General features: G+C 40.4%; 1 protein-coding gene across 10 annotated transcripts in view; it reads left to right on the top strand.

The window, feature by feature from the left end:
• ESRRG (estrogen related receptor gamma) overlaps positions 1-12510 on the top strand; it is a 370366-nt gene that overhangs the window by 138453 nt on the left and 219403 nt on the right. For 6 of the 10 annotated variants that reach the window (XM_084203440.1, XM_084203439.1, XM_084203435.1 and 3 more), the window contains one exon: positions 6027-6085. The exons of 3 other annotated variants lie outside the window; for them this stretch is intronic. Coding sequence is in view for 2 of the 7 variants with exons in the window: in XM_084203435.1 (XP_084059561.1) it covers positions 6027-6085 (59 nt within the window). In the remaining 5 variants the exon portion in view is untranslated. One more of the 10 variants, XM_084203438.1, reaches the window with a different exon arrangement.

The raw sequence follows: 12510 nt of genomic DNA, 5'->3' as shown, positions 1-12510 counted from the left end.
ATGCCTTCAGTATTTCCCCAGAGCTCCTTTCTTTGTTCCAACTCCCTCTGGAAGAGGCTGAGAAAAATGGCGGGTGTGTTTGCTACGGCCACTGTCAGTGCCAGGCTCACAGCAGAATTAATTCTGTCCTCCCTAATGACCATCAGACACCTCATTGCCAGGAAAGGGGCTCCTCTGTCTGCAGGATCACAGTACTGAAGTTTGGTTACGCAGGAAAACACGCTGCAAAGGCTGGAGGGTTTCTGCTTGCCTGTGTAGCTGGGTGACACAGGTTTCTGTGTTGGGTGACACCTGTCCCCAGGGTGGGCTGTGTAGGAACAGCTGGCATACCTGATGCTTGGCATGTTACTGGTTTTGGTTTTTCTTTGAAAACTGAGTCACATGGTTCCTTTGTTCTGGGGAAGAAGATTTAGAAGAAGGGGGCAGGATGTAACAAACCCTTTGTGATCGGGTCCTCCCCCAGGGTTCTCAGTTCCCTGAAGAGGTTTGTGAGACCAAGTGGGTTTCTATACATACAGAATGTTTCTTTGCATTGGGATGCATGCTTTTTTGAGGTTGGACTGCTCTTTAAATTCAGAGCCCGCCTTTCACACAGGTCCACCTGCATGCAATGTAAATATTTTTCAAGGCAGTGTCACATAATTTCAGCAAATTCAGACATTCTTGCACAGTGGTGCAAAATTCATTCCCTGTTTCTATTTCCCGGACTGGCACACGCTCTGAATTTTACCTGTGCAATTAGTTGGATGCTGTTGCCAAAAATGTAGGAGAAAACCATCCTAGAAGGGAGCACTAATCTGCAGATTCTGCTGTGTTGTGAGCAATAGCTCACATGTACTAGGGTGTGAAGCTGAGCACATCCCTTTTAAATGGTTGGTTTTGGTTTTAGTGTTGAGCCCAGCTGTTCCTTGAAACACTCTGTACAGTACAGTAATTTAGAGTGTAATGATCTCGTATAAGGAGGCAGATGTGAATCACAGGTGAACTACTTCTCAACGATGGCAAAGGTGTGAGCACTCCCCCTGCCCTTGTCTTTCCCCTCCCAGTCTCTCAGTCTCCTAGATTTATTTTCTCGTCTCCCAGATTTATTTTCTCATCTCCTCCTGCTTTTTTGCAACACAGGTGGACACGTTCCAGTATGAGTCTGATGAGCCTGCTATGTGCTGGTTGATCTGGTTGTCATGGTTGATTTTGTCTTTTTTCACTTTGTGTACCCTAAGAAACACATACTTCCTCAAGTAGCGTTGAATATGCCAATAATTGTATGTCATAGTGAGAAGTAAAAACAGAGAACAGAAACCCAAGATTTGGAAGTGGTAGGAAATGACCTCTAACCCTTCTTTTGCTTTTTAGATCTTTAAGCCCTAAGCCACCCTAAATCTACTGTCCCTATAAAAAGCTGCATTTTAAAAGGCTTTAGGAGGCTTGCTGACCTTGCAACCTACTTTGTAAGGAGTCTGCACCCACAGCTATTAAACAAAATTAATTTCAGCACTTTTAAATTGTTAATCTTGCAAAAGACAACTTGCTTGCTCTCCAGTGATCCCACAGGTCATCATTCTGTGAGCTGCAAGCCATCACCAGGGTTCATGGCTCTCAACATCGTGAGAATGCTTGTGGTCTCCCAATTGCCTTACAAAATTAATTCCTCTGCCCTCCACATCTCCTCCCCAGCAGCTCTTTGAGATCTGGGCTCTTTGTGAGCTGGTTGTGTGTAGCAGCTACTCATGAGCAGCCACACCACAGATTATTCCCATTTTGAAGTTATTCTGTCCTGTCTCGGTTGCTTCTCAACTCATGGGAATGAACTTGGGGCAGCAGGACATGAATTCAGGTAGGAAATGACAGGTTTTGTCTTCAGGGTGTTAGGGCTCCTATTGAAAGGGTGATGTCTCTTAAGTTGCATTTCCCCATACCCATGGGGCAGATGCTTTACCAGGTATTAATTTATTTTGAATCTTCTTTAGTGTATTTGCTCTTCCTGGCCATGAAACTTGGAAATGTTGCCTTTTTTCCTCCAGGTGGGATACATGTGAATGCACTGGGGGTGGGGGAGAAAGTGCACGCTGTATCTGCTATCATCATGCCTGGTTGTCCCTGCTCCTTCCACCTCTTTTGTCTCTGCCACTCAAGCCAATTTCAGCCATCCGCCGACTCTCATTTGGGATAATAGCCTCTCTTTTTACTGTTGTCTTGTCATGTTTGATTCGGCAGCACAAGGGTTTTAAATTAGCCAAAACGTTTGCATGCTGGGCTTACTCCGCTGCCACTACCAGTTGTAGAGCCACTAAACCACTTGATGCTGAAATTGATGATTGCTCGGAAGGAATAAGAAATTGTTGGTGGCTACCGGGAAGATTCATTCACGCCGAGCCCCTTTTAAGAAACCTGGGGGGGAGGGAGAGAGATTTCCTTCAGTTTCCTGCTGCCTGGCTGGTGGTTGCATTGTGCCTGTGCCAGGGTCCCGCTGAGTGATTACAGCCTTGCTAGGCTGCGTAGTTCCTGTGATTTCAACATAAAAACAGAAGAAGAAAAATATAGAGGGAAGGGAAAGGGGGAGGGATGAAGCTCCAAAGACTTGTAGCTCAATTCAGTAACATAGAATTGTGGTGTTTTAACTCACTGCCCGCCTTTTTGTTGTTGTTGTCTAATTTAATTCCCCTGGCTGAAAGTTTACTTGTTAGAAGTTTTACTCTGTAGAAAAACTACTGTATTGGCCTCCCTTTGTTGGTGATACTAAACCACAGCTGGGCTGTAAGCAGTTTTTAATATTCTCCGGATTAAAAATGATCCATCAACAATGGGATCAGGGATCACCAAGAAACTATACAAACTGCCTAATAATACCTCCACATGCCCCCATAAATGCCTTTTACTTGTTTACATTCGTGTTTAAAGACATGAGGGGACAGAAGTTAGAGGGGAAAAGAAGATGAGAATGCTTGAGAAGCCATAAAAAGAAAATAAATGTCAGATTAAATGTGAACAACTAGGGTTGTATGATGCATATAATTTTATTTCAGAACTACATACAATCACTTATGCAATGTGAAAGTATCTTTCATTTCTGTTGGGTGAATTTCTGTTTGAAGAGGGAGTATTTTGTTATTTTAGTTTATTTTTCATATTCCACCACTAACTCCAGTGATGACAGGTAGTTAAATGGTCAGAAAGGTCAGTAAGAGGCCCATGTATAATGGCTCAGGGCTTTCCAAGTCCAAAGATACTATCTATCAGAAAATGGTAGCCATTGTTAATTTAAAACAAAACAACCATCAAGACCCTCTATTAGCCATATATGCAAGTTCCCAGACAGTTAGAAACATGGCTTCAGATATATAATTCATCATACAGTGCCACCAGTAAGACCCTAAATAAACACGTGGGAATATGATTGCATAGCATCCAAGCCAAGAAAGATGTTCTCATTGTATCTAATGTTGCCAACATTATTGTTACTAATACTCTAGCACTTTTTTCCTGATTACTAAGCCACATGTTCTCTTGCAAAATAAAGCCTCTTTCTGCCAAAAGGAAGAAAAAAAAAATCTTGTAAATTTGAAGGTGTTGGCATCCACCTTTATTTCTCTTGCATGTAATAAATTGTGAAGAAATCATATAAATGACTCAAGCTCTAAAAATACAAATCTAACTAAGAGGCCAAATCTCTGGGGCCCAGCAGTGGTGTGCTGTTGTGCAAGCCCAGCTCTAAGGGCTTCTGTCCATGCCAATTAGCAGTAGATTGGAAAGCCAGGCGACCATGATGGGTTTAGTCCTGTTATCTAACTGCTGCACTGTTCAGAATTGCTGATTTCCCTGCAAAATCATGACAGATGTATTACAGGAAAATATATTGGCTGAGTAGCTAGTGAGAGAGTTAATGCAAGGGATAATAAGTAGCTAAGGCTACGTCCTCCAGCAGACTTTGATGTGGTTTGATAATATATGGGACGGGTCAATCTGCCCTATTAGCAAATGTAGCCAGTTTATGCTCTACATACAAACTAGAGATTTGATAAAGCACTAAATTAGTTTTCACAAGGTATTAGATGTTAGATACTTAATGGGATCATCATGCTTTTGCTACACTTGGTTAGGATGTGTTCTGTAGCAGGAGCATGCGGCAGCATGACATTTCACCAGGAAAGGAAGCATGTCTTGTGACTGAATCACGAGTCTGGGAATTAGAACGTCCAGGCATTGCTTGGCTTCTGAATTACTGTCTCCCTGACTTGCAGGAAGGTTTCTCTTCTCACATCTGCAGAACGGGACTGCGTTCTTCCCTTTCCTCTTTGCCTCTTTCAAAGCCACCAGTGCTTTTAATTTTTTTTTTTTCCATCCTTGGGAACAAGTAATCATAAATCTGTGATGCTTCAGGCATATGAGACTAATCTTGTCTCATACAGTAGGTGCTGGGAAAGTCCCTAGACTTGATGTCAGAAAATTTACAGGTTCAAACAAATCTGGATAAGAAACTTCAGTAGATTGTGAAAGGAGAAGCTGAGGGTTTAGGTGTACTTCTGCATTTCCTCTGTGCCAGTGGTCAACTAGTAATTTAAAATGTAACTAAGACCAATAGTTTAGTGAAGCAAATAGCATTCTTATAGTCTAAAATCCATTGGCGAGATATGTCATGTAGATACGAAATCTGCACACCTGTACCCATTCTAGCAGTGAGAAGTGTGGGTGAAGAAGTCAGACTTCCTGGGGCTGCACAGAACCTTCGTAAAACTATGCTTTAAAACCCATTAAGTTTCTCACATGGATCTAATTTTTTGCTAACATTACTTTACCCTCTGTTTATAGACAATGTTCTTGATGTTCTTAAATTGTTTGGAATGCATCATTTTACTTTCTCTAACATTTCACTGCATATGCAAGTATCTGATCCTGAATGACCGCTGCCAGGCTTTGCACTTTGAGTGCTAGGGAGGCATTCTTTCCTTTTTGTGAAATGCAGCAAGAGTGTCATGTATAAAATGATCCTGTTTGAAAGGATAGAAGCCGTATCCCAATATAGATCACAGTGGAAAATGACTCAAAATTACATGACAGCTTCTCCCCATTTACCTTCCTCCCCTCCCTTTCCCTTTCTCAGCCTGTTTCCCAGTTGGGCTGTGGTAAGAAAGGCATCGTGTATTGTGACATTTTAGTTTACTGTTACTAATAATGCCTTTGCATCTTTCATTAGTGGGTTATTTATAGGATTGCAAAAGGGCATTGGTACCACTTGGCCTCTGAGGTAGTACTGCCGCTGTCCCAAGGACTGAGGTGATTTTTAAGGGGGCTGGGTTGCACCCTGGCCTTGGCCATGGGCTTACCTAGCTCCAGCAGAAGCCTTGGGTTAAAATCCTATCGTTTAAAACCTGCCAAGGCCAGTCTGGACTTGAGATGCTTTTATAAACAAGAAGACTTTGCCTCATAACTCCTGCTAAGCCTGTACCTGATGAGCTGCTCGGAGTTGGAGGGCTGTGTTTTCCCTAATAAATTCCTTTTTTTGAGCCCACTTGTTAGTCAAGCATTGTGCACACTAACTACAGCGAGGGCCCTGGGCATAAATTACTCTCACGTGGCACTGTCTCCGAGCAGCCCCCCAGTTATGGATTACTTTGTTCTCGACTTGACAGGAACATAATTAGAACTGTTGATGAAATCTACCAAATTGTTCCTCCGTGGCCTCAATGGTCAGGAAATTTGGCTGAGTCGTATTTGTCACCGACGTAAAGGCTCTAAACACTTCATATTAACTATGTTATTAATGTGCCCTCTAATCTGTCCGTGAATTGGTAACACTTGGAGGGAGCTTGTGCTCTAATAGCACCTTGTGATGAATTCATTGTAATGCTGTTCAAAAGTTTCGGGAGGGTGGGGGAAAAAAAAAAGAAGAAACCTTAATAAAAAGTGCATATTTCTAGGTTGTTTCTTTTTTCTGTATGTGCATTTTTATGTTTTACAGTTTTGTTTTGTTTTGCTTAACTGGAGATTCATTTAGGCTTTACATTGACAGACCGTTTTCTGTTCTATAGGATTTGCTGACATTTGGGCTGTTTCATTGCCAGAGGAGGCTTTGTGTGTCCCAAAGGAAGTGAGTGATCTGGCCATAACAAATCCTGCCAAAATATTTTAACACCGTTACGATTTTCTAATGCAATGCGTAGTGAATGTGACTAGAAAAGGATGGTGAGTCCATGAAGGGGGTTCGCTCCCTCTCCTCTGCGATTTGTCTGGTGGAACGAGCACGCCGCAGCTGCCGGGGGGTGGGAGACCACAGCCAGCAGTGGGAGGGGTGTTTGCCTCCTGAAGTGCGTCCCTTCAGGTGCACCAAGGGCTCAGGCTTAATCTTTAAACCAACCTTTCAAATTTTGCTCCTGCTCTTGAACTTTGTAGAGTCCCAGGGTTGTCAGAGACAGCACTTTAGTGATGTTAAAAAATGTGTTTTGGCTGCTCTAAGTGTTCAGTGAGTTTAACAGGGGAATGTGTTAGACACTTATGGATGAGAGAAGGGTTAGTGGCTGAAGGCCCTAGAAATTGACAGACTCTTACCTTCAAAATGAAGGGCTGTCTTGTACTTCAGAATAGTTTTGAGAAGCATTAAGGTGGCTCTTAACTATATAAGCAACTCTACTTAAAATGCTAGAACACAAAATTAAGTTCTCACATGTGGTGTTCAGGGGATGAAGACAATTCAGACAACCTAATGTTTAGCTTAGAGCTGTAGGTATCGGAAAGCTAAAATTTATTTTCCTGAGCTATTCTCTAGAGGAGCCAGTAAATTAACTGCTGTTTTTATAATACCTTGGTGATTTGTTTCTATTAAATTTAATACCATCCACTCCCCTCTCTCTCCCCCCGTCCCCCCAAAAAACCCAATCCAAATATAACTAAAGTTAGTCTTTGGTGAGCAATTTAAAACCCAAAACCAGTAAACAATTTGAAATGTGCTGACTGCAGAATATCAGCCATCATCATGCGTCCAACATGCACCATATTGGATTACTCTGGCAATTGGCTTCTGCAGCAGGGTAAACTCATTTGTCTTTAGTCAATTTTACATTTATATACTTAAAAATAAAGTAGCCATGTGCACCAGCAAGTTTTACTGAAGGAATAAAAGCTACAGAGAAATAGAAAAGTTGAACGTGTCCATGGCTTTTGCTCAGGTGGCATAAGTAAAGTCTGGCCTTTTGCTGTTGATGGTGTTTCCCACTTGGATTTTTCTCTGTTTGTTTGTCTTTGAATACCAGATAGAATTGCAACTTCTCACTCTCATCTCCTGAGCCCTTGTTCAGGTTTTCAGGGTTCACACAAACATTCTGTTCCCTGTGGCCACCATATATGGCATTTCCCAGCTCCCAGGGGCAATGATGCTGTCACCAACAGGAGAGAAGTGTTAGCCTGGGAGTTAGGACTTCCTTTCAGACTTTATTTTAGGATCTTAATATTCGTAAATCAAATGGGAATCTTAACTCTCTATTTTTCTCATGCAAATCAATCTATTTCTAGTAATGAGCAATTTAAGTATTTTTTTTAATATTGTAGTTGCCATCTCGGGAAATCAGGATCAGAATTCAGGATGCTCAAATTAGGTGTTAGTGCATACAGATATTCTGTTGATGAATCTATTATTAGAATGAAATAGTACTTTCCCTGGGTCTGTTTCTTTTCACTAATTTTGTCTCTTTTTCTCTCTCAGGTCATCCTGTCTAAGTTTATTCTTGCATTCTTTAATTTCACCTCACCATTTGATTCATTTCTACCAACACCATGGGCTCTTTAAGGACTTTCTAAATTATTAGATCTTGTTACTTATTTGCAGTGAGTTCAAAAACTGAATTGTTTTCTTTTGTCATAGTCTTGTTTTATCACTGTTCTAAAATGGGACATTTTTTGGGGCATTCTTCCCCAAAAGCATTCTTTATGCTGTCCTGGCTGTACTTCATCTGTTTTTCTAATATGCATTTGCTTCTAAAAATTTTCTATAAGTGAATGACTGTTGTATTATCCTTGAATGTCATTCATCTTTTGGGTTTGGGGTTATTTTTTGGATTTTTTTTTTAAGTTTCTAGTGGAAATGCCATGATACATTTGTGTCTCTGTATGTACATCCTGTACGTACAAATCTAATTTATCACTCAGTAGAACCAAATGCATGAGGAGCAGACCTTTATCCTGATTTCACTTGTTTAAGAGTAGGAAGTAAAACTACTTCTGTAGAAACCAAGGCACTTACTCAAGGCAGGGAGGTGAGGAATGAGATTCTAATATCAGAATTGGGTCCTGGAATATTAATTTGGCAAAACTGTATGCTCTCATGGTGTCAGCTGTGGGGAGCATATGCTAGGAGAGTCTCGTGTTCAAAATCAGGTTGCATAGTTAATCATTCTAAGAAATAGACTTATCACTTCATAAACTCTAGCAAAGACTGTTTTCTTTTCCAAACATTTAAATTACTGAGCCGTTTTATGCATTAAAACCCAATTACGACTTGCATGGTATTTCAAAGAGTTTTCAAAGCTGTTTCTTTTAGCAACTGTGCATAGTCTGAGGCTTTAGCACTGAGTATTTCATATTTTCAGCTGTATGAACTGTAGGATTTTTTCCTATCAAAACACTGTTTCGAGAATTTTCATAACCAGACTAATCAGTACAAATCCCAAGCAGCCAGTTTGAGAACATGCTGCATTATGTTCTCCCTAAAACTAGCAAACTAAAATACCAATGTGGCCATTGAACTACAGAATATAGCTTCAAAATATTTTATTTCCTTTTTCTAAGGTGGTGAAGACCAGGTTAAAATAAAGGGTTTTTTCTGCCACCTCTTTTCTGCCACATTATAAGAATAAAAATCAAGATATGTTGCAGGATTTTAGGGAATGAGAGTTACCTGCTCTGAATCAGAAGTACTTGCTTTAAACACCACCTTCTTGTTTATAGGGGCCAACTTAGTACTTGAGCTAGACATCAGTTTAAAAAAAACCCCAAACCATCCAAAACTCCAGAGTAATCTTGTCTTACTCATTTGGGTGCTGGTTTGTCAGCAGAGAAGTGTATGTGAATCAGATCACACTGATTTGGTCAGGAAATGACCACTGTGTTTGTGTGTAATGCAGTAGCTAGGAAGAACTGTGTTATACACATGAAGATATAAAAAATGCACGTGACACTGGCACCACGATGAGGCCACTTACCAAAGGCACCCTAGTCCTGAGTATAGAAAGTTATCCCTAGACCTTTTGGGAATTAGTAGGATGGTGTTTTGTAAATGTTATATTCCCAAATTAAGGCTTAGGTACCATAGACATCAGGGAAAACAAAGTTTATAAGATGAAGTAATCCTACTTTAAGGGTCAAACAAGAGAGGGAATAAGTTTTCAAAATCAGGAAGCTGCTTTATAAAGACTATTATGGACCCAGGATCCCTTTATAGGAAGAAGCAAAGCTGTTGGCTTTAACAAAAAGAACTAAAAGGGGACTAGGCTGTTCCTCACCCCACTCATTCTGTATCTTAGAGCAGAGCTGGAGTTGAGATGGGAGCCTGGTGCTTCTCTTCATGAAGAGATTGTATGAATGAAAGGTCTCAAAGATACTAGAATTTACTAAGTCAAGTCATACTTGTCAATGACTTCTCTTGCTAGATATTTAAAGTTCAAGTAGTTGTTTGCTTTAGTTAAGTGCTCTGAAGTGCTTTTAAAAGTGTTGGCCCATTTATATAAACAAATTGAGAAACTCTATTGATAGTCTTCCCAGTCAGAGTATGTTACCCAATATTTGAATATCCTTCCTGGAGTCCCAAAAAGATTTGCACTAGCAACTTCTAAAACACGTGAGGCTTTGTTAATGGAGCGTTGTGTTATTTTATCATTGACACTGCCAGAAATGCAGTTTCTTGGTTGCACACAACCATGAGGAGGAAATAGAGGGCAGTCAGTAGCTCAGAAACTTATTTATCCAGAACTTAAGTGTGACTTGAGAGGAAGAATGAGCTGGAGTCCTGATTTCCTCCTGGAACATTTGCAGTAGGGAATTAATACTTACATCTCTCCCACAGTTTTTCCCCTCTCTCCTGCTTAGCTGTGCTGACTCAGGAATCTCTTTCAGTGCTCAGAGTCAGGCAACCAAATTTAAACACATTCTCAAGCCATGGGAAAATCCTGTTTGCACACACATGGCCACTCACAGAAAGAAAGGAAACTACCAACACTCTGGGTGAAGGTCAAGGCTGGGATGGTGTTTATGTGCTTCCCCACAGTGGTCCCTACCTGGCAGTGCTGTAGTGCTTCCTTAGTAGTTGTTCTCCTCAAAACATTGCTTTTCAGGAGTGATGTCCTTTAACCTAATGTTTGACACTGAAAGCCAAAGCATGTCATAAGATTGTATATTAAAATTTAGCCTCTTTCTGTGGATAAAGAAATGTGCATTATTTGGAGGGATCACTGGGGAGACCTTATGCAGTAAGATCAGGGCAGTTATCTCCAGTAAAACTAAATGCAATGCCATCAGCAACTATCCCCCAAAATGCAATGTGAGCAATAGAGAGTGCAATCTTAAAACTAAAACTCCATCCTTCTTTAAAAAAAAGCAACAACCAGCTTGTCCTAATAATTTTAATCTGCACGTGCTGTCTTTTTGCCTCACGTCCTGTTGGCGAGATTAAGGTGGTGTCAGGTGAATTTAGAGCTGTTGCTAATTTAAACTGCATTTAATAAAACACAAGTTTGAGATATCTTACAAATCAGTGAATGTGTCATAGTTTGAAGATTGCTTTTGTCAAGTTTGATTAGCTCAAAGAGAAACCTTTTCTAAATATTGGTTGAGAGATTAATCAGACAATGTAAGACCTTGAATTATTCCTCATCACAGGAAAACAACATAGTGTATTATCTTATTTGAAGACTGTAAAAATGTAATTTTTGAGGAGTTTAAATTTGTGTTTTAAAGATTCTACTCAAGGAAAAACTTTCAGGCTCTTATTTTTTTAAACTGACTTGTAATTTTTCCGTATTATGCTTCACTTTCTACAGCATATTCCCATATTACAAGCTGATAGTACCAACATCATTACATTGAAGGATGTTCTCATTATTGACTTCATTCTCAATTAATTATAAGTTTGTCATGTTTTAATGAGTAGGATTAAACTTTCATATTCCAAATATATGTCTTGCATTGCTTGCTTAGAAGCTTTCCAAAGAATGTGGCTGATCGACTTCTCTGAATCTGTACGAGGAAGCAAAATATTCTTTGTGCACATTAAAAAGTGTTTACTGTATTTACAAACACTTGCAGAAAAGGTTTAATAACTCTCTTCTTTGGAACAAAGATAGAACTTGGGCAAAAGCTGTGCTGCTCTTTTCTAGCCTTCCCTGTCACACAAACTGTTGTTGCCTTCACTAAAATAGAAACTCATATAGAGCTCAGTCATGTCCTGTAAAATAAAGGATGGCAAAAGGGAAAGTAGCACTCATGTACTTCAGGCATGCCCTAATTTTCACTGGGTGATGTGTATTCCTCTTCAATAAATCCCAGCTTCCTTCTGTGGCCCTTTTTACTCTCCCCCCAAAATGAGAGGGTACTTTGTACCTAATTGCCCTGTCTTACAGAAACGTGGCACATTTGCATCGAAGCTGCTGCCACCTGTGCTTTACAGACTCAGTCCAGTGCAGCTCTGCAGGGTGTCCGTCAGGCTTTCTCTCCTAACTTCACTGTGCACTGTTAGATCCTGTTTGCTAACATAGATCTTGGTCATATGTTCTACTAGAAGTTTTTATGTTCATTTGTCTTTTATTTTCTTGTACAATTTCATGCTTTTGTCATTAGTGCAGATCAAATAATTTCTAAGAGTGGTTCTTTTGCTTACTTGCCTGCAGAACATACACACAGAATCGGTGTATTCTAGCCCTGTTGTGGGTTCACTTCTGCTGATTTCAGTATGCTTAGGGGTTGTTTTCCCTCCAGTGTACCAGTAATAATTAGATACCTGTAAACAATAAGAACCAGTAAGTTTGGAGTCAGTGTCAATGTAGAAAGGTGTCATAGTAAGGACAGCTAAACAGATTCCTCAGCAAAAAGAAAATTTTTCATTAAATATGTTTTTACATTGCTTGTTTAGCCTGTGTTGAATTAAAAGTAACCTTGCAATGTGAATAGCAATGTCAACTGATATCACAGCCTGGCTAATAACACACGAGCATGATTTCAAGAGGGTTGGACCAGCATGGCCCACACCAGGTAGGAGCCCAAAGTCCTGGAAAATGCTGGGCAGCAATCTACACCCAGGCCATTTCTCATGAGACCTGTTCCTACAAATAGCCCGTGGCTACATTTGGGTATTCAGGTTTCGACAGGATGTGGCTGCTCTTTCTCACTTAGCAGATGGCTTTTCATGTACCATCACCTGTCCTCCTTCGCCTCACTAACAGAGTTGTGACAAGAGCTGTCCTGGTGGTTGTGAAAGCTGCTTTCTGCATGTGGCCATCATAATTATCACACGTGAGCACCTTTATTTAGCAA

Source organism: Fringilla coelebs (genome assembly GCF_963513975.1).
Source record: "Fringilla coelebs genome assembly, chromosome: 3".
Classification (NCBI taxonomy): Eukaryota; Metazoa; Chordata; class Aves; order Passeriformes; family Fringillidae; genus Fringilla; species Fringilla coelebs.
Note: the sequence above shows the minus strand (reverse complement) of the source record. Positions and strands in the feature narration are given on the sequence as shown.